The 22,712-nt window shown below is 44.0% G+C and overlaps 1 protein-coding gene across 4 annotated transcripts in view; it reads right to left on the bottom strand.

Annotated features, from left to right (window-relative positions):
• Window positions 1-414: 414 nt before the first annotated feature.
• The window catches only part of Ehf (ETS homologous factor), a 40,016-nt gene continuing 17,718 nt past the window's right edge, over window positions 415-22,712 (bottom strand). For 3 of the 4 annotated variants that reach the window (XM_021156032.2, XM_085834614.1, XM_085834615.1), the window contains exons 2-9: window positions 20,735-20,834; window positions 16,796-17,041; window positions 14,451-14,513; window positions 11,731-11,799; window positions 11,562-11,630; window positions 5,118-5,180; window positions 3,915-4,110; window positions 415-3,818 (exon numbers count right to left, since the gene is read on the bottom strand). In XM_021156032.2, the coding sequence (XP_021011691.1) occupies window positions 3,719-3,818; window positions 3,915-4,110; window positions 5,118-5,180; window positions 11,562-11,630; window positions 11,731-11,799; window positions 14,451-14,513; window positions 16,796-17,041; window positions 20,735-20,831 (903 nt within the window). In that variant the 5' untranslated portion in view covers window positions 20,832-20,834 and the 3' untranslated portion in view covers window positions 415-3,718. The remainder of the gene's footprint in view (window positions 3,819-3,914; window positions 4,111-5,117; window positions 5,181-11,561; window positions 11,631-11,730; window positions 11,800-14,450; window positions 14,514-16,795; window positions 17,042-20,734; window positions 20,835-22,712) is intronic. The other variant, XM_085834616.1, reaches the window with a different exon arrangement.

The raw sequence follows: 22,712 nt of genomic DNA, 5'->3' as shown, positions 1-22,712 counted from the left end.
TAAAAGAACATAAGCTACATTAGAGCTGAGTATCTTTGTCTGTTTCATGCTCTATGTCTGGCACAGAAGACATAAATGCCAACAAGCGGGGATTGGAAAGATGGCTCCACAGAAAAAAGTGCTTGATGCTTTTGTAGAGGACCTGGATTTGGTTCTCAGAACCTGCGTTGGTACTCACAACCACCTGTAACTACAGTTCCATGGGACTTGACACCTCTTCTAGTTTCCAAGGACACCTGCACACACATGGTCTACATTCAGAAAAACAGGCACACACACACACATACACACAAAAAAATCTTAAAAAGAAAGAAAACCACTGAGTGGTAAGCAGATACCAAAACTGTCCATCTTCTGTTACTACATTTAGTCTGTAGGGTAGATTATCCCAAGGAAGGAAACACATCTCCAGCATGGCCTCTGTGCTTTTTATTAGTGTTTTCTGGGACCCATCAAACAAACAAAACAGAATTCTTTCATTAAACAGAAATTGTTTGAATTTAACAGCTTAAGGGGAAAGAGTCATGATTTAAAAAATAAAAATAAAACAGTGGCAGAAGGGTTGTCGCCCACCAATTATCAACCCAGAAGCCAGATGGCAGGAAGAGTGAGATTTATACAGATAGCTACAGAATGATTAATCCAAATTCAGCTGAACTCTGAAGTCTACATGTTTCAAAAGTTTGTGAGATACAGTTCCAAGAAGTTTGGTTTTCTTAATGGTCTCCCTTATTCCAGAAACTGAGTCCTGAGTCCCCCAGCTGAGGGTAACTCACCTGTTAACACTAAGTTTGCCATGCTGGTGTTTCCTTCTCTTAGTCAGTATTCCTCTGCAGGTCCAGATCGTGTGACTTTTATAGTCTATTCTCTCACATATACTCCTCACATATATGGTGTTCCACTATGCACAAGGCACCCAGTAGGTGCTTTAATAAAGTACTGAAAAGTAATGTAATTGCTTCCCCTTCTTACTGTTCTCCCTTTTCTTATATTTTTATACATTAAAAAAGACATACTTGCAAAATGAAAACCTAACATATATGACTAACCTTATCAAAACATCCCTCAGCATTTTTCAAAAAGGAAGAAAAAAATAACAAAAAATAAAAACCAACCCCTAAATACTAAAACTGAAAATGGGTCCCTGCTTAAATAGCAATTGACATCATATAAACACATTTATAATCTTCGTTGATTAAATAGATCAAGGGTTCATTACTGGCATCTTGTAACCAGGTTAAGTCTCACAGTTCTAAAAAGCAACAGAATTCTCATCCAGCAGACACTGACATGTGGAACCAAGCAGGCTGTTTGAATTTCTTTTCAGCATAGGTGGGAGGCAAAGGAGATTGTCACAGTAAAATGTTCTCATCCTGGAAGGTTTAGTTATTATGCTCTGTTCTGAAGAAGTGATTCACATCCCAGTTATGAATATGACTGATGGGTTCCCAGCCAGAGGAGTCTCCCAGAAGACAGTCATCATCCATTCATGAGAAGTTCTCCTGTTGCATCCCAGGTATGAAGATAACAAAGGTGATCAGACATGCTCCCTGCCCTTGGTGAGCTTACAGTCTAATCAGCTGGGAATTTGAAGGAAGGCTCAGTGAATGAAACTCATGGGCATTGTCTCTCCTGCTCAGCATACTGAAGAACCTGTGGACCTATTTCTGGGATCCAGGACCTTGCTTAATTTCATCAAGTCATATAGGAGCCTCAGATGATCTGAGTCTTGTGAAGTATTAATGGCCCATTACTTGATTTCAGTTCCCATGGAAACCACTAATACAACACTTAGGACTATTCAAGAAACTATAGTGATCCTGTGGCCAATTAATCTCAGATGAACTTAATAACTAGGTAACTATCCCCTAAAGAAAGAGGTGCTTTTCTGTAGGACTTTCGTGTTTTTTTTTTTCAAACTGTGGTGGGAAGCACACCACTACACCCCAAATTGGCATAGCTTGATTACCTGGAATTCTCAAAGTCATGAATAGCACATAGAAAACACCGCAAATTCAAGCCAAGACAATAGATATGCAGAGAACTTAATACTCCCGTCTATTTAAATGGTAACTGGGTGCCAAGAAACTGCCACTCTCAGCCAACAGCATAATCTGTTTATCTGTAGAACTGTTCCCACTGGTCCTCTCCAGATTCACCTACTCTCTGACAGCAATAGCTCTATAATGAAGTAGGTGTAGGAAGGGTCAAATCCAGTTACAGGAATAAGAGAACCCAGGAATAAATGAACCCAGGACATGTGGTCTGGCCATCCTAGACCACAGCCAGGGAAATCCAGAGAAGAAAAAGCAGAGAGAAAACTGACAGAGGCCCCTAGTAACTTCACACACCACACACACACACACACACACACAGAGAGAGAGGGGGGGGGAGATCACACAGACACATCCAGACATCCATAGACTCTGCCTTAGGCACTGTCTTCTACAATATCTGCATTCTCTGTACAAACAACTTCTCTTGCACTTCCCATACATCACTGCATTTATTTGACTTTGGTTTTCATGTGAAGCTCTGAAAAGAATCTCCTCCATTTATTCTCATCCTGCTGTCCCTACTATTTTAAAAAATAAAAATATATTGACTTCAAGGTCTTGCTTTTGCTTTACTCTAGAGACTAGAAGTGTCTATGGATCTCTCTATTCTGAGACTGAACGGCTGCCTTTATACTGTCCATTTCAATTGGTGGTCCTCGCTCAAGGGTGCTATTGTCCTCCTAGAGACATTTGACAATATCTAGAAACACTTCAGATTGTCACAGTTACAAAATGCTGATGGAGGTCATGGATATCGCCATACATTTCACAATGCCCAGTATAACCCTCACCACAAAGAATGACCCAACCCCAAATGTCAACTCTACCCATGGAGAAACCTTGAACTACAGACATACAAGAGCATGCTCATCGATCATTTCCAGGCCACTATTTTCCTGTCCCACTTAATTTTCAATATTTGGACTGAACTCTTCAATAGCTAGAAGTGACTGCATGTGGTAACTGACTTTTTTAACCAACCATTCAAGGATGAAGGGTCTACATGAAAATTGTCCATGACTGAGGGTAAACTCTCCTCCTGCCGTATTGAAACGTTCCCAGTCCTGTGATCATGCTGTGGTTCTAGGCCACTCTGGATCGTCAAAGTTCCTACTCTCCACTCACTATCTCCCAATTCAAGTCAAACTTCCCAGCATCTTTTGGGTTGATCCCACCAATCTGAGACCCTGGACTTTGTCCTCCCTACCCAATCCCATTTCTCTTGAGGTCACACAGATGCTTAGGTGCAGAGAACACATTGCCTTTCTTTTCTAAACCATTTTACATTTGAAAACATTTAATGCCCTCATTTCCTTTCCCTTCCTCTTAGCAAGAAGCACAAGGCTACAGGCCCTGTTGTTCTTGGGGGTAGAAAAGAACTTCACGAAGAGGCAACAGCAAATCACAACCACATACAGTTTCATAGTTCACAGAAAACTGTGTACATTTGTTCCCCACAAAAGGACATACTTCAAAGTAACAAAATAATTTTTTTTATCAACTGTAGTGTTCCTTCTTCCCGTCAGAAGTAGATTTTCTTTGTCCCTTCATGGTACATAAATATCACAGAAAAGTAGTCTTTGAGATATTTACGTCCGGTTCTTCATTGATCAGAATCCATTTGCTGTGTGTTTTGGTTTGTGTCCCAAGGGCTGGCAGCCTCAGTTCTCATTTTCTCTCCATCCACGAGCATTCTTCCCAAACTTATAGACCAGCCGTCGTCCATCCACACGTTCCAGGATTTCTCGTTTGTAGTAATATCTGTAAGAAGGAAACAAGTAAGGTGACCATTCAGCCTGAGCCGGGCAGGGAGCACCAGCTCTTGGACTGGCCATGGAAGAACGTGAATTAGCTCACCTCATAGCCCGGCTGAGCTTCTCATATGTCATGCTACTGTTATTTTTCTTTTTCCCCCACAGCTGAGCCACAGCTTCTGACTTCAGGAACCTGAAGATGCCTTCCGAACGGTCCTCCCATTTGATCAGCCCTGGGTTCTTGTCTGGGCTCAGGAGAATGTCTCGGATGAACTCCCATAAGTGAGTGCCTCTTGGGTCTGATGGAAAGCAAGGCACAATGGCTTAGCAAGGGTGCAAATCAGAGAACAGGATAGAGAGAACGAATGTAGAGTGACAGCCTCTGCCTTGAGATACAGAACCACCAAATAGTGCTTTTAGAAGGAACAACTAATACAGTTGGGGACTGGGGAATCTCAGTGGGTTAGCCAGTGCAACACAGTTTGACTACTAGCAAAGCCAGGACTAAGGAATCGCTGTTAACCATGCAATTCAGGCCTAGATGCTTCTAATTATTGTTCACAAATACCTTGGGCTTTATTTCGGACAACCACCTTCCGTCATTTACCTAGCACCTCATTTGGTTAAGTTACACCAGCCCCACAGCTGTGCTTTCATCCAAATGATATCACTAGAGCACTGGAGCCCTAACTCCAAGAACATTGTGTAGAGAGGGTTATCACACGGGTCGGGGAACCAACTTGAAAACTAGGCAGCTACTGGAATTTGATTTTACTTTCAGGAGATGCATGTCATCGCCCCTCCCCCAGGCCACTCGAGGGACTCCATGCATTCACTTTTATGGCATAAGCTGGAAAGCAGAGAGGAGAGATGTCCCATCCTTTCTAGATTTTACAATCCTTATGCTTCTCTGTGCCTCTCTACCTATGTCTCTGATAGTCCAGATATGTTCTTAAGGTTTTTTCCCTGGGGAAAATCCAACTCCCCGAGAACAGAGTTGAGCATTCAGACAGCCATGTCTTGGGACAAGAACAAGTACTGTACTGCAGCCACCCCTTTCCATCTTGCTCCTTGGGCCATCCTGTTTTTTCCTGGACAAAGGAAAACCTTTAACCTCCTGCCCACAAGTTCTTATCCTAATTTAGTATCCTATTAGTATCCTAATTTTAGAGAAAGAAAGATGACGAAGAAATCCCCAGAAGCCCCACTTTCAGAAACAGCCACATAGGGAGTCATCTTGATAGAAAACAAGTCCCATTTAGAGGTAAAGGAACGGAGACAGAAGCTACATCACCAGGGGACTTACTGTGCTTTTTGGTGTGGGACTTTACAGGGTGGTCTTGCTCCTTTTTCATATCAGGTGACTCTGCTAAGGAGAGAAGAACACCTCAGTTTACGTATCTCCTATGACTATCGTTCTCATACACACACTTTGCCAATATTCACTAAATACCCACGGTGTGCTAGCACTGTTAGCTGTGTGGCAGTGCCGAAACAGAGAATTAAAGGCTATGGAGAAAAAGAATGCAGGGTAAGAAATGGGGACCAATATGTATATATCAATTATCATAATTATTATTATTATTTATTATTATTATTGAGAGAGAGATAAGACTTCTGTGATAATGGAACCTGTGGAATATGGGAGAGTTGGCCATGCAGAGAACCCAGGACAAGCTTTGCATAAATGAGGACAATAGGTGCAAAGTGCCTGAGGTCACTGTGCCCTAAGTCTTTACACAGGACAGAAAGAAGCCAGTGTGGATGCAGACAAGGAGACAAGAGATGGGAGCTGAAGTCTGGCCACTAATGCCTTACAGGAATTTTTTGAAAGGCCTCTCTTCTGCTTCATTAGGAGAGAAACAGCAAGCCATGGAAAGATTTAGGTCATCTAAAGGATGTTTTTATAACATAATTCAAAAATGTAAACACTTATAACAAAGAAGGATACCATTTAAGCCAGAGGAGTGCCATTTTTTTGGCATGCAAAGATACATTTTAATCACCTTGACAAAGGGGCCATTGAGTGGCCTGAGCTCTGCACAGGCCGCCAGGGTGGACTATGGAAACACAGATTAGTTTAACAAATGACTCCTTATGGTAATTCTTTCGCTGTCTCCATGGAGGAAAAGACAGAGACAGCTCTCTGATGTAAAAATGTGTCTTAAAAACACTTCGTGTTCTCAGGTATGGATGACAGGTTGAAAAGTTTAATCCCAGTGAAACAAAAGTTGAACGATGAAGGGATCAAGAGGGGACAAGAGGGACAGCAGGAGGCTGGTGACGCTCTACACAATGTAGTTACTCTGGAAGAACAAGATCTATTGTTCTGCCAGCCAGTGGGATGGAAATATAGCACATGGTGATTTATTACATAGCATACAAAGAACCAGAAGCAAGAAGTCCCAAGGTTCCCAGCACTCAGATGAGGAACATTCCAGAAATTGGGGAGCCAATGCGTCTGTCTTAGTTATCACTTATTATTCACAAATACCAAGCTGTCACAGCATAACTCATAAATATATTGTTATTATGGATCAATTAAAGGAGGCAGAGCTGGAGAGATGACTCGGCAGTTAAAAGCACACTTGTTGCTCTTTCAGAGGACGGGAATTTGGTTCCCAGTACACACATGATGGTACATAACTATCTGTAACTCTAATTCTAGGAGGCCTGATACTCTCTTCTGACTGCCATGAGCACCAGGAACACACATGGTAAGTGTGTGTGTGTGTGTGTGTGTGTGTGTGTGTGTGTACAGGCAAGACACTCATGTGCATAAAATAAATGCATTTAAAAACCTCTTTTTAAAAAACTAACAACGTAGTGCCCTCTCCCGTGTATGTGTGTGTGTGTGTGGGGGGGGGGTGTTTCTCTGTATCTGTGTGTCTATGTTTGTATATGTCCAAGGGCACCTCAGGTGTTGTGAAGACCATTGTTGAGCTCATCCCAAACCCCATAATCATAAAATAGTCTCGAAACACAAGACAATCCTCTACAGAAATTAAGCAAAACACATCTTTTCTTGTGATATTATAGCCAAGCTTCCTAGTCTAGGGTTCTCTGGTGAGGTTTTCAACAGCATTCTAGATGCATTAACAGTATGTGCGCAGGGAAGGGGCCCAGGCTTGCATCTGATAGAAGAACTTGCTATTCTATTTCCAGTTAAATCGATTAAGAGGACTGCAGATATGGCTCAGCATTAGGGCACTTGCGCAAGGGTTGACCCCCCCCCCCAGTACCACAAAAACTAAAATGATACGATAAGATGAAACAAAATAGTTAAGAAAACCACTCCTAAGTGTTGAGTTCTTGCCATGTGCCAGGCACCATACTGAACACTTTACATGGTTTCTATCATTCATACAATAACAATATGGAGTAGGTAGTATTATATAATCCGTTTAGTGCTACTATCATTCACAGTTTGCATCTATAAAGGATTCAGGAAATGGCCTGGAAGTAGAGCCAGGCTGAAAATATCAATGGTTGGCTCCGAGAAGCTTTGCTCATGATTCTTTCCTAAAGGGAGGCAATTTGGTCACACCACACACTTCTCGAACGCCTTCTGAAGAGTCCATCTACTTCCACAGTGTCTTCATCAACAGAAAACAAAACCATCATTCCCATGTCCTGGTGCTATAATTCCTGGTGTGTGGTGCTGATGGAGGCACCTCCATCCATCAGATCCCTAAGCACCTCACACTTCCACATTCCCAAAGCTACGAGGGGACAGGAAGGGGAATTAAACAAAAGAGAAACTCCCCATTCTGAGTAAGAATTTCTCTCCTGGCATGGATGCCAGCAGGACCTGGCCCTATGTGGCTTTCTCTGAAATTCAGAAGGACCGATACACGGAACTGGGAAGGACACCTCTTGGCCCCCTGCAGTTCACAGGGCAAGGTTGCAACACCCCACCAGGACATGATGACATTAAAACAGGTCTGGCACCCACCCCATTTGGTTTCCCAGTGATACATCACCCTGACAGGGCCACGTTGTTCTGGAGACAAAGAGTGGCATTTACCCAGCAGGCCACAAGCAAAGCTCATTCTCCAATGAGATCCAGGAGGGAACAGGGCCATGATTTCAGAGCCAGGGATGGCTTCAGAAAACCACACAGTTCCTGGCACACTGGCCTCAGTTCGTGCATGAGGGCTCCAACCTGACAAGAGCGTCCATCACTTGGGGGGTTATGGTAGCCTTAAGAACCGGATGAAATCCTAAATATTCTCCCCCAGAAAATGCAAGTGTGTTATCCTAATGGAATTGGTCAGTCATTTCAGGGATTTCTGGCTCATTCAGGGGATTCACAAACTCTAGATTAAAAGACTAGGGAAATTCTACACACACTAAGACACACTCAGACACACACACACACACACACACACACACTTATCCCTGTCATCACATGGAAAAATAAGTAATTGGGCAAAAAGATGAGTTTCTTTCAGATACTCTTCTCTTGCCAATAGGCAAAGGAAGCCACAAAAACCCTACTAGCCTTAGCTCAAAAACCTTTTGATCTAGGAGCTCATTTAATACAACTGCCTCTCTTCCGCCCCCTTGTCCTCCCCACTGCCACAAAATAAAAGCTACCTTTGAAGTAGCCCTGTGGTCAGGTGATTCACTTTTATAAAATAATGGTTAGCTCTACAGAGGTTGTCCAGCCTGGCTTTCTCTTGTTTCCCTCCCCAGGGAAGGGAGACACTTGGGATCAAGGTGTCTGTGGGTCCAGGTGGAAGCTATAAGACACCCCAAGTTTGCAGTGTAAGTAGAAGCCTATGCCTTCAGCCTAGCTACTTTGCAAGAGAGCAGAGATTAGATGGATTTGCATATGAGTCAGCTGTGAGCCATTCCTTTACGGGATATACAAATTTCGGTGTTCTAATAGACCGTGCCACCCTAGCTGGAGGCTCAACAAGTCAGTAGATAAACACATCAAGCCTGAGTTGGCATGACTGGCTTCGGGACTGTTGAGCAGATCAGAGCACTGGTAGCAGCAGCCATTTTAGGGGATGGGCAGATAAACTAAATCAAAACGAAGCTCTCTTCCACACTGGCACTATCAAGGAGACCATCAGTTGACACAAGCCTCACCTTAACTCAGCTTCAACTTGCATGAAAACATAGAAAGATGTTTAACTGCACCCTATTTTATAGGAACTTGATATGGCAAAACTAGGACAGATGGTAAAGGTCTTTGGGGGCATTCTGGCTCCATCCAGTAGAGATCAAACTATTCCAGAAGGAACTGATTTGTGCATGGTTGCAATTAATATCCTGCCAGACCTAAGACTCCAAAGAATCCACCAACTACAGAGCTGGTTTTTTGTTTTGTTTTGTTTTTTTTGGTTTTTTTGTTTGTTTGTTTTTTGGGGTTTTTTTTAGGAAACTAACTCTGATTAGAGGGCTTGGATTATCTGTCTCATTTTCTAACCTGATACTAAGGCAGGTGAAAATGGGGGCAGGGGTGGGTAGGAAGTGGAGAAGAATATTCATAAATTTCATTTTAAGGACCATGTAAAACCATACTAGATGGATCCAGAAGACAGCAACACCTTGCTATGACGGGATGTGGGCATAATCTGCTGCCTTGAGCCACTGCTGTTCTGAGATCCTAGAAGATGTAAGGCACCAAAGGGGAAGCAGACATGGATGTGAGGTGGCAAAGCCCTGACTTCCTAGGAGTCTGGAGAACTTAAAAACCCTGGAGGCTCTCAAAGCAGTTGGTTCAACTTTATCATTACTTGACATCTTCTGTCATGTTAAAGACACAACAGGAAAGACAGGGAAGGTGACAACTACCGGAAGTTGGAGTGGAAACTAGAGGGTGACTTGGGTGCCTTCCTCAGCCCTGAAGCTGCTAATCTTCTCTAGGTAGGTGGCATCCGTTGCCACAGAAAATTATCCAGATGGACATGTCTTCCATAGTGGCAGATGTGGTGGAAGGAAAATATCCCTTCCTGATTTACACAAAATACTTCAAAGGATTCACATTGAGGGCTCTGTGGGGGTTGGGAGAGGGTGGCTTCAAATCTCAACCACAATTCCTGAAGTGCTTAAACTAGCTCCTAATTCTCACTTTCAAGTGACCTGGCCTGCAGAAAACTTCTAACTAAAAGCTCTGATGAGTTCAATTCACACAACACACTCAACTAAAGCAAATGACGATGGAGAGCTATTAGGTCCACCCTTTCTTTCACACAGACACTGCTAATTTCCAGTTCTGTCACCATCCCCAAGGTCAATTCCTGAGGAACACTTCTGCTACAAACGATGGCTCAGCTTCACAGACCTAAAGAGGTCTAGAAGTGGCCAGGGCAAGGAACAACACAAAAATCTTTTGTTCAGCTAATTCTTATAGCATACATATAAATGCACTACTGGCTGAAAGCCGTCTCCCATACCCAACCCCCAGTGTGCCAACCTTGCTGTAATCTTTGACAAAGCATCATGGATAACCCCTAGTTGTATCCAGTCGCCAACCAATACACTCAATGCAAATATAGTTGACAAGGGCAGATTCTCTGATTACAGAGTGCTGATGAGACATCAAGATTAGGCTTCAAGTAAAGGTGGGAAGGGGGCTATGTATAACTATCTGTAACTCTAATTCTAGGAGGCCTGATACTCTCTTCTGACTGCCATGAGCACCAGGAACACACATGGTAAGTGTGTGTGTGTGTGTGTGTGTGTGTACAGGCAAGACACTCATGTGCATAAAATAAATGCATTTAAAAACCTCTTTTTAAAAAACTAACAACGTAGTGCCCTCTCCCATGTATGTGTGTGTGTGTGTGTGTCTGTGGGTGTTTCTCTGTATCTGTGTGTCTATGTTTGTATATGTCCAAGGGCACCTCAGGTGTTGTGAAGACCATTGTTGAGCTCATCCCAAACCCCATAATCATAAAATAGTCTCGAAACACAAGACAATCCTCTACAGAAATTAAGCAAAACACATCTTTTCTTGTGATATTATAGCCAAGCTTCCTAGTCTAGGGTTCTCTGGTGAGGTTTTCAACAGCATTCTAGATGCATTAACAGTATGTGCGCAGGGAAGGGGCCCAGGCTTGCATCTGATAGAAGAACTTGCTATTCTATTTCCAGTTAAATCGATTAAGAGGACTGCAGATATGGCTCAGCATTAGGGCACTTGCGCAAGGGTTGACCCCCCCCCCCAGTACCACAAAAACTAAAATGATACGATAAGATGAAACAAAATAGTTAAGAAAACCACTCCTAAGTGTTGAGTTCTTGCCATGTGCCAGGCACCATACTGAACACTTTACATGGTTTCTATCCAGACTTCCAAATCACTCTACCTGTAGACCAGGCCCATAGGTCCAGAGGTGTCTTGAGTTCTCTAAAGCCAACTGTAGTTCAAAATGTGTATTTGGGATGCAATTGAAAATTAAATCTAGCCTTCTCCTGAATTTAAGTACAAATAAATTTACCAGGTTTGTCTCCAATGCAAATCTATGTTCAAAATAGAGGGACCACAAGGAGTTTTCATTGTCTCAAGAGACTAGTGAAACAGATGCTACAGGAGAGCACTGGGCAATGTGACCGGATAAGCTTTGGTGTGTGGCTGGCTGGGAAGAGCGGCTGCTGATGGCAACTCAGTTCACTCCCTGGCTTTTTAATGAGAAAGGCTCCGGTGAGGTAGAAATGTGGGTGGTGGTAAGTTTTATTGATAATTAGTAAGCACAGGTGGAAGGCAAGCCCAGCCCGTGTCTGGACAACTTACCAACTGGAAGGTGACTGGAGGTTGTCATGGAGATCTGAGCCCGGCAGAAAGTCTTACTGTCCAACAGATCTGCAGGAAACAGAAAGGGAAGGGGCATTGAGAGACCCTTCTGATGACACGGCACTGAGTCAGAGTATAAAAGGCCCTTTAGAGTCGGGGAGGTAGTTACCTACTGTGCTACCATAGCTGGGATCATAGAGATAGTTTCCTTCTTTCCATGTGTTCATGATGGAAGGATCTACAAGGGATAGAGAATGGGGAACGTGAACAACTGTTATCCCTGGGTAGAAGAATTCCCATTCTAGGTGTCTGCTCATCTAAGAGGTAATGGGGAAAGGAAGGGCAGCCAAGAGGAGGAGGAAGAAAAACTTGGCTTCAATTATCTGCTACTTTGTAACAATGTCAGCTCGTTTTTTATTCTCCCAGCATCATGAGAACAGCTTTGTTAATGTCCTGACCATGTGATCTGCACTTACTACATTTCAGGCTGTAGAATCCTATCCTAGTCTAATTCTCTTTTTTCTAGAAATTACTCCAGCCTGGCTGTCCTCACTGTCAAGGAGGACACAATTATCCTACCACCTAATCACCAGGATAATTTTAGTCTGGAATGGAAGGAAGGCTTTTCTGGAGATGAACACATGTATGATGATGAGTTGGTGAACATTCTTCTTTCTTGGGGAATTGATGTGTTTCTTTCAGAAAAGGAAAAGAAAAAAAAACTGGCCAGTTTTCCAACAATTCCTTCACTGCTGGGATTCAGAAGAGTAAATTTCCCTTCAGTTGACTGGCAGCCACTGCAGTCTAGGCTTTCTCCGAGTAGCTTAAGGAGTGATAATAGAATTCTCAAAATTCAGGAGAAGCAGGGAAATGTTAACAAATCACACAAATCGCTTTTATGGGTGCGCCTTTGCTTCATCTCTGGGAGAAGCTGAAATCGCTCCCTCACTCCCTGCTTCTTCTCCTGTACCCCATGTCTCAAGAGTTAGTCCAAGTGAGACACAACACTTCAGCTTTAGTTCGGATCAGAAGGAAACTCCCTTCCACCTACTCCAAGTAAGCCCAACTCCCACATGATCATCAGATCCAGGCCAGCTTCCAACACAAGCACTCTCCTCTCAGGCTGGCCAAGAGCCTGATGCACCCACCTTCTTCCTGGCATGAAGTCCTTGGCCCCCACTCTGGGCTGCTTCGGTTTTCCTGATACCTAGGTTCCACATGTGAGGACCAGGATGACAAGCTACTGGCTGAGCTCTTTCTTGTTTTTAATGGCATAAATGGTCTAAAACCTGACTCACTGGCTAAGTCCTCTTGTTTATGACATGGGGATTTAGCTGGTATTTGAACTCACAGATATGTATTTGGACACTCCAAGCCCAATGTTTTGGGGTTACACCCTCTGTCCTTGTTGGGTCACCTTGTACATCTGTTGTTGTCTCTGAAAACAACCTCTAGAGTGCTTGGGGGGTGGCCCCTCTGAGTAGATTCTCCCCATTTCCCAGGGTGGACCTTCTCCACCCTGGTGCTCAATTTTTCCAAACCAGCAACACAAGAATGTCCGGTCGGTCAAGGAGGATTACCAGCTTCTTTGGGGCCTCTCCAATATCACCCTGGCCCTTGCAGTGGGGCTATATGTAAGGCCAAGGCCTTTCTCTAAGCCAAATCATAATCTGTTTCCAGAACCTGGGCAGGCCTACAAAACACAGAGCACCCAAGTTGAAGGACAGGCCTAGGAAGGCCTAATTAACATGTTCAGGAGCTATTTTTTTTTCTTTAATTATGGTAGACCAAGGCCCTTATAAAAGATTAAATAACTGCATGGGCTAATTTTGGTGCCAAGTGACTCAAAATTCACCCCTAGGTCAAATTCTGTCCTTGGCAACTGACACACAACCCTCAGAGAGACCTGAGGCAAAGTTTGTCAGCCCACGTGATGTATTATCTATCTGACGTGGTCATAGGGAGTGACCCAAGAGCAGTGCTACCTGCATGTTATGTTTGGGTTGGTTGGTTGGGTTTTGTTTTGTTTTATTTTGTTCTGTTTTGTGTGTGTGTGTATGTGTGTGTGTGTGTGTTTGTTTGTTTGTTTTGTTGTTTCTGGTGATTATGTAGTAGGATGTCAAGTGAGGACAGCCAAGCTGGAGCAATTTCTAGAAAAAAGAGAATTAGTCTAGGATAGAATTCTACAGCCTGAAATGTAATGAGTGCAGATCACATGGTTAGGACATTAACATTAACAAAGCTGTTCTCAGGATGCTGGGAGAATAAAAACTGGCTGACATTGTTACAAAGTAGCAAGGAGTTTGGGGCACAGAGGAAATAAACTAAAAATAAATGTAGACATTATGAAACTATAGACTTTGCTCAGAGCCTAAGATAGAATCTTTCAAGTAGAAATGGCCTCAAGATGGAGATTGACCTCTCTAGCCACCTTTAAACGTCCCTGTGGAAGCTCACTTGGGCCCAGGCACTATGCTGCTACACCATCAAGACAGCAGCTCCCTCCCTGTGAAGCTCACTCCCACAGAGGTAGGAGAACAAAGACTCTCTTCTTTTCCCTTAATTTTCTGACCTGAGCCTTACTCTTTCTGGAAAGGAAGACCACCTTAAAATCTGTGTTTACCCGGCTACTGGCCTTGGATCTGGCTGGTGCTATGACTGGCAGACAGGCACAAGTTGCTGCTGGCAGCAGGACAGCTCAGCACACACACTAGACTGAATTGGTGGTCCCAAGGTCAAGAAAGAGGCCTACAGCGGAGTGGCCCACTGGAGGCAGGAAAGACACCTCCATGGATTCCTCTTCTGCCACAGTCTCCTGTTCTCCCTCCCCCTGACTCTCCCCAGGGCTCTACCTGGCTGAGCTGGCTCCCTCAGCCTCTCAGCACTCACCGGTTTGTTCAGTCTTGACAATGACATTGTGTGCGGACTGGAAAAGGTCACTGCTGCATTGGCCTGTGAAGGACAGATGGCAAAGTCAGTGGAAGTTAAAACCTGACACTTCAATAAGGACAGAGCTGGCTGCTTTGAAGAGCTTCTGCCATCTTGCTGCCTTCCTTGTTGGCCCGTGGAAGTCTCCCTGGCGAGTCTCAGCACATCAAAGCCTGGGACCATCTCTGATCCAAGAAAACCAGTAGTGTGGGGCATCTGCTCCAGTGGGATCTTTGGGTGGTAGAAGTAAAGAATGTCGTAAACCAGAAGGCCGTCTTCTCCAATACTTGGAGTTGTAACGCATTTGCTACTCTAGTCTCTGTCTCTTCTGTAAATTCAGGGGATTGAAGAGGGTAGAGTTCCTTATATGAACCCTATGGTACTTTCTCACACTAAGACATCATCTGAAATGGGAGTGAGGATACACAGAAAGGCATTTTAACTTCTCTAGCACTTAAGTCTTTGATCTTAAACTCAGTCGACCCCACCTTTATTAGATTCATCTATAGGACGCATCTGGATGAAATACCATGGGTGTTCCTTTACCTGTGCCTTCAGCACTCACACACATGGTTCCTGCCACATAACCTCATCTTTGTTTGTAACTCCTCTTGACTATGATGTATAAAGGCACACAAGTAAGTGAGTCTATAGTGATTTTCTTCCCCCACAGGAATTACCGATAGTTCGATAGTTCATATTTCTGACCTTCAGTTCTCCCATCTTTAAAATGGGCACAGCATTTTTCTATAAAAATCAGTTCACAGTGTAAACATATCCATAACAAATGTCAATTAATAGAATTTGTATAGAAATTCAAACAAGAAGCCCAGACTGGAAACTCCTACCATTTTGCACTCACAGGTAAGAACAGCAAGACAAACAAGTAATAGAGGGCCAAAGATGGCCACCACACCTCCCAGGCCTCCCTGCCTCAGGTTTCAGTCAGAACAAAGCTTCCCAGGAGTAGACATAATTAGAGGTGGTACTTCTAATTCTTCAAATATATGTCTGCTTGTTGCAAAGATTCCTGAGGGTTATTTAAATAATAGAGCCTTGTTTTGTTTGATTCTAGAAAAAACAAAAATGAGTAACCACCACCATGAGGTGAGTGAAAAGAAGAGAATGCCAGGGTGCCAGATGAGGTCATCCAAAATGGCATGGTGGCTGCCAGCGTCACTGCCACACTCCCAGCTGATGGCAGGCTGTCCACACGGCTCTAGAGCTCACATTTACTGAGCCCTAGTCACTTGTCAAACACAAGCTTTGCTGAGACATAAACACACTTTCCAATGGGTCAACACTCTCTTTCTGCCTCTGTCTCTGTGTGTGTGTGTGTGTGTGTGTGTGTGTGTGTGTGTGCATGTATACACTGTCACCATAGACAATTTGCAAGGTGGCCTCTGTGTGAGGGTGAGACCTGAGGAGAAAGCCTTGAGGTTTTAGGAACTATTCCAGAAATCAATGCAGAAACACCCTGTGTGTATCCAGAAATATTTTTATTATAGATCTATTTTTAAATATACATTTTTTTAATTTTTTTTGTATTGTGCATGTCCTCATGTGTATGCCTCTGTGTGTAGGTATGTGCACTTGTAGGTATGTGCAGTATGGCTCGTCATAAGCATTGGATACTCTGAAACTGAAGTTATAGGAGCTTGTAAGACCCCTAAAATGGGTGTGGAGAACCAACTCTGCAAGAGCAGTGCATGCTTTTAACTGCTGAGCCACCTCTCTAGCCCCTATTCTATGCAGTAAAGGAAACAGGGAGAGGAGGGGCTAGCCTTCTCCCCTCCACATACACAGATCTAGTTTCAGTGGCCTTCTTAAATACTCTGGACTTCTATTTTAAGAACCTGGGTCTGGGGTGCTAGTTCATTCTTGTAATCCTAGAACTTGGAAGGATAATTAAAGAGAATTTTGAGTTTAGGGGCAGTCTGAGTGACAGAGAGAATTTGAGGCCAGCTATAGAACTGCAAAGTCCAACCTGATCTCAATATAACAGGACAAAAAAAAAATATATATATATATACATATATATATGAAAATCTTGTCTTACTGTGACACATACCCTGTAGATAACTCAGCTAGTTCTGTCTCTCTGGAAATGAAGACTGAAGGTACCCACAAGAAGAGTTCCATGAATGTTTCTAAGGAATTAGACACATACCATACCCTAGGCTTTATACCTCTCCTCTCCTCTCTCTGCTACTTCCCTGTTCTGGGAAACAGTCATTTGGAGTTGTCACTCCTGAGAAGGAGCCCTGCCTGCTGTGAAACCCCTGCTCTTCCCAGGCATGACTCACCGTTCCACTTGAGATGCTGTAGGTTGCTGTAGAGCAGCTGCCCAGCTGAGCCTGCTGCCCTTGTGAACTCCTGCAGACTCATGCTGCACAGGTGTTCTCCACTGATGTCGAACTCCTGGAAAGGGATGCAGCTAGCGTCCAGCTGGTTGGTGTCCAGGAGGTGCTGCAGCCATTCCCACACCTGGTATTTGGTCCAGTACTGAGGGTGGATTTCATGCCACTGGCCTCCAAAAAAACCACTGGAAACTGCAAAATAGGGCATGACCCTGTGAGTGGCCCCTGCTTGCTTCTGAGGGGTCTCAGACACAAGAAGCATGGCTGTGGGTAATGTCATGGGGACCTCAACCATAGCCCCTGTCCTGTGAGCATCAGCACGGGAGCTGAATACAGAATGTGCTCTGGATGGCAGGCTCCTAGCATGTGGGGTTTTTACCCAGTTGTGGTAGGGCATTTTCATATTCTTCCTAGTGTGGTGTCCATCTCTGAATACTAGATAGCACATGATATCTGAAGTACTCTGAGCTCACTCTATGCTACCCTCAAAGAAGCACCAACATGAAAGAATTGGTTATAGTTTCATCTACTTTCTAGATGACTGTACTCATGCAAATACATTAACTTTGTCAGAACATCTCATGAATACCAAAAGCATCCCTTATATAATGCCATATTTGCATATAACCTACATATTTCCCACTGCATTTTAAAATCTCTAGAGTAACTACAAGCCCCACAACAATGTAAATGCTCTGTACATAGTTACTGCTAGACTGTTTAGAAAATGATGACAAGAGAAGATTTTGTATTTGCTCAGTTCAGATTCAGTGTGTGTATATGTGTGTGTGTGTGTGTATTTGTGTATACACAAGTGTATGTTCATGTGTATTAAGTGGGTGTATGGGGACCAGAAGTCACCTTCTGGTGTTTAGCATAGCTCTCCATCTTGTTGTTTTGAGACACGGTTTGCTCACTGAACCAGGCGCTCACTGATTTGGTTAGACTGGCTGGCCAGAGCGATACTGTGATCCATCTATCTGCCTTCCAGTGCTGGAATTACAGATGCAAACTACCACATCTGCCTGGCTCTCAAATACTCTGAACTCAGATTCTTATATTTGCCCAGCAAGCACTTTAGTGGTAGGCAATCTCTCCAGCCCCTAGATGCATTTTTTTTTAAATTAGGATTTAGTTGAGTCTGTAGGTATGGAAACCTGGGATGCAGAGGGCTGAAGATAGTTCTTCTCTACCACTCTTTTTTAACCTCTTACACACACACAGAGAGAGAGAGAGAGAGAGAGAGAGTCAGAGAGACAGGGAGACAGAGAGACAGAGACAAAAGCTGAACTTCATCAAATACAGATTATTTTTAACCAGAAGTGGGGCCTTAAATTAAGCTTCTTTTTCTCTGACAGCTTTGCTCTTCTCTGAGGTGACGCCATCCATTCACCCCTGGCTGATGGCTATCGCTGCTCCAACACCCAGCTGCCACTCAGTTTCCTTCAGTAGTGTCCCACTATCCCCTGAAATAAGATACAGAACTGCCATGCCAGGCAGGCACCAGAGCACTTTGCTAACTGCTTTTGAAGTGACCTATGTCCTCTGTGGTTTTTTTCTGTGCTGTCTGGCCCCAGGTCCCTTTCTACCCTCCCCTTTACTGCTGCTGAGCTCCTGGCTCCCTTTCCTTTGAACTCAGAGCCACCACCATTTCCCTAACTTACCTTGAGACCTGAACCTCCAGGAATCGAGCTTGTGATTTCTATCCACGGCACCTGTCATGCCTTGCTTATCTTTATAGATCTCTGAGTCCTGGCTTGTTCTCCTTTACAAACTGTATGTCCAAGGTCATGGACTCCAATCTTATTCATCTTCATATATCCATAAAAACTCCACTGGAGCCATAGTGGAAGCTCACTACATAATCAATATGATTCCATTTCAGCTGAAGAGCAAATAGTGCAGGAATATAGATCTGCACTGTGAGGTGATTTGGATGAAGATGCGAAGTGCATTCCGGTGGGTAAACTGATGAACATGATACATGTTAATGGTCTCTGCACATGGCTACCTTGTGCTCACTTAAGAGAACTGTACACAGTTGACCCAAATTTGGTCTCCTATGAGTACTCACAGCTACTCCAAATTCCAGCAGCCACAGCCAAGCCATGATCAGGGGACAGTGTTCTGTGAGGAAAATGTATTTACAAGAAAAATAGCAAAAGCATCCCCACAGCCTCTCCTACAGGGTACAGTGACAGGACAAGGGGGGTAAGGATGGGAAAGCATAGTCTATACTTTGGGGACATAGAAACAATAAAATACAAAGTTTATAGTGGATGTTTCCAAGTCCTTATTATTATTGTACCTCACATGTGACACTATTTAAAGATGAGAACTGTTGTTGTTGTTGTTGGCTGGTGGCCTCTATTCCTAAAACAATCCCACTGCTATCTGTGGCAGGGCTGGGATCCCATCTCCTGTGCACTCAATGTGAACCTAATTACTGTTTCTGATATTCTGTACAAACCCGAGAGAGGAGAGATAGAAACTTGCCTGAAGTTGGCTGGGAGAAGATGCCTCCCTCCTCAGGCAGAGGATCATCAGTGTCCCTCTTGTCAGGAAAACTGAAAACCCAGAGGGTGCTGTACTCTCCCATTCAATTGTCTTCTCCCCTTCAGTCTTGATAAAGACCAGGGACTTCTTTGGGACCTCCAGAGTTAAAGAAATAAAAGTGACGTCTGAATTGTAGTCCCTGCTGAATCTACTGTTCCAGTTTTCTCTAAAGCCAACAGTGAGACAATGCCTGGGGCATGCCAAGACTTCCTGCTCTCTTTAGATTTTTTTTTTCCTAGTTCCCCACAGCAAGTTCAAGGTCTGCCACAAATATGTAACTGTCCAGAAAGAACAGCAGTTTGAGGAGACAAGTAATCTAAAACAGGAAGGCCACCCATTCACGCTTCCTGCCATGCTTGGCTGGGATTCCAAGTTAAAAGAGGAGTGCCACGTGGACCGGCTGGCCACTCAGCAGAGAATGTCACCCTATCGTTATCCTCACTCTTGCTTCTCAAGCTCTTCTCTCTGACAGGACACATCTGTGTGGTAAGGTAAAGGTGAGCAGCAGCAGCTCTGGAGGGGAAATTAGCAGCAGGTGAGGAGCACACTGAGTGCCAGCAGCCTGGCTACACTGAATGCCTTCACAGTGAAGCAGGGGCCCCGGATTCAGCTTTCACTGTGAGCCACAGGCTGGATCACCAAACATTACCTACAAGTTTTGTCACCAGGTCCTCCTACTTTGAGTCTGTATGTTCCAGAGTAAAGCACTAGAAGACAACACCTGGTTTCCTGATCAATCACTTCCTTAAACTGGGAAGTGATAGTAAACAAGCAATCTCTCTTCTCTCTCTCTCTTCTCTCTCTCTCTCTCTCTCTCTCTCTCTCTCTCTCTCTCTCTCTCTCTCTCTCTCTCTCTCTCTCTCTCTCTCTGTTTTAAATACACATGTGTGCACTTGTCTTGATATCCTAATGAAACACTACTTGAAAGCTTCAACAAGGAGTCTCCCATCCCTTGGGATATCTCATTGAACAGCTTTTACCAACCCAGATCTTTTCATTTTGGAAGAAGATGGTGGTCTGTCACAAATGGGCTTTGACATAGAGCTCTGGAAGCCCACAGAGCCCTTCAACATTAAAAGGTTCCTCCTATGAGAATGTATAGATCAGTTGTAGGGTCTATGATTAGGCAAGACATTGGGTTCAATGATCAGGAGACAAACAGAGAGAGACAGAGACAGAGACAGAGACAGAGACAGAGACAGAGACAGAGAGACAGAGAGAGAGAGAGTGAGTTGTTCTTAGCCTCCATGTAACCCTCCATGAATAAAGCCTCTGTTTTCCAAGTGTCAAGTTGGAAACAAAGGAAGATCAGGAGAGGAGAGGCCTTACCATTGCATGTGGGGTAGCTGTCCGTCCAGGCTGGCTGCTGGTGAAGGAGGTTGTTGGCTGGGTTGAGATTCATTACACCACTTCCTTCCAGAATCATGATCTGCAAGGGATCAAACAGTCCTTAAGTCTATGCCTCGTAGACAAATGTCACTGGAGAGTGGAGAACATGGAGTTCATTTGGGAAAGAAAGAAAGACAAAAAGAAAGAAAGGAAAAAAGGAACGTGCCCTTCCACCCATTGCCACAGCCCTTTCAGCAAAAGCAAAACTCATGGCAATTAAAATTTTCCAGGTTCAATTTTCATATGCATGAGGCAAGTTTTTACAGCCACCCATTCATAAATGAATAATCTCTGATCAGAAACGAAGCCGGGAGGAAAACACAATGCCTGCTTGCAGGGCAAGCCTGGCCAGCATCCAAGTGCTTCACAAAAGTGAAAATACCAGAGAGGTCTTATTTGAGGTGGAATTTCGATCAGTGAAATCTCAGACCTAGCCCCTGTGAGACAACGTTGTGAGTCCCCACACAAGTAGCCTCTGCACTTAGGGACGAGGAACATTTCCTCAGTGTCCCGTTCTCCGTGGGGTCAACTGTTCAACTGAGAGCCTCCATCCAATCTAAGTAGAACTCCTTAAGCTTTTTGGCTCTGGGCTAAGATTAGTAATCCTTTGATTTCTATGGCAGACACTTCATCTTTCTAGTACGAAAAACTAAGATTTTTGTGTTCTGCTAAAACATTACAGCTAGCATCTCTTCTGATAGAGACCTGGAGGATCCAACAGGCTTTGAAATCATCCTCAAGACAAGTTCCTTGGCTTCGAAGCCTTGGGACCCAGGGAAACAGTTTTCATCGAGAGCCAGTACGGAACATTGGAACAATGTAAAAATTTTACATTTCAGAAAAAAAAATCCATAACATTTATGATGTGCTTACTCTTAAACTGGACAGCCCCCACACTGCAAGTTAGAGCCCAGGTGTGTGTGCAGTCATGCGGGTGGGGGAAGGCTTCTTCTGAAGCTTAGTGAGTCTATTCACAGGCTCACCTCCCTCACACTTCATCTTAGCCCAGAGGTGGAGAAGCACTTCCCCTCCATCTTTATAAAATGATGCAGTGTGGATAGCCACAGGTCATGGATGGGGGTTTTTTGTTTGTTTTTTAGTTTTTGTGGGTTTTATTTTGTTTTGTTTTTGTCCTATTTGGAGGAATCTTTCCATCCTCAGGTGTTACCATGTCAACAGAATGGTCCTTCCCCTCAAAATATTCCATACAGACACACACACACACACACACACGGACACACACACCTAACTACACACTTCAGCTCCTCTAGTTGGTTCTGTGTGAAAACGTATCAAGAAAATATATATAACCTTGAGAAAGCATATACTACACCCATACATTCACTGAGCTGAGTACCAACTACGGGTCCTGAGTACAGAGCAGCACTTCGGGGTTGAACTGGGCCAGACACCACTTGTAATTGTTGACCTCTCATGATCACTGATGCTTGATGAACACATTAGCGTGTGCCAGGCATGAGTGGAAAGTGAAGAAAGCAAGCCAGAGTAAAAACAACCAAGACAATTGAGATAGAGAAGCTTGGGAGGGTGCACAGGAGAGCTGGAGTCTCTGTCCTGGCACCTACAGGAGGGCTTTGAAGCCAGGGGAGCTGGGATTCCTTGTGGCTCCCCCACTTGCTAGCCTGAGTGTGAACTCACACACGGGTTACTCAACATCTCTTAGCCCTCCTCAGTTCCTGTATGTAAAAATGCAGATGGTCACATCTAGCCTGGACACTGGTTAGAGATCAAACGCCGGTCTACATTTGTGGCACTTGGCACAAGGTCAGACACAGTTAAAAGAAACCACTGTGAGAAAAATGGCTACCTCTGTGTATAACCTGGACTCAAACCAACCCTGAGACTACATTTCTCAATCTTAAAAGGTAAAACTGATTCTCAACCCCCCTTTCAGAAG

Source organism: Mus caroli, unplaced genomic scaffold, assembly GCF_978045245.1.
Source record: "Mus caroli unplaced genomic scaffold, Mus_caroli_1 scaffold_2, whole genome shotgun sequence".
In the NCBI taxonomy this organism is placed as follows: domain Eukaryota; kingdom Metazoa; phylum Chordata; class Mammalia; order Rodentia; family Muridae; genus Mus; species Mus caroli.
The sequence above is the reverse complement of the archived record's forward strand: the minus strand, read 5'-3'. Positions and strand labels throughout refer to the sequence as shown.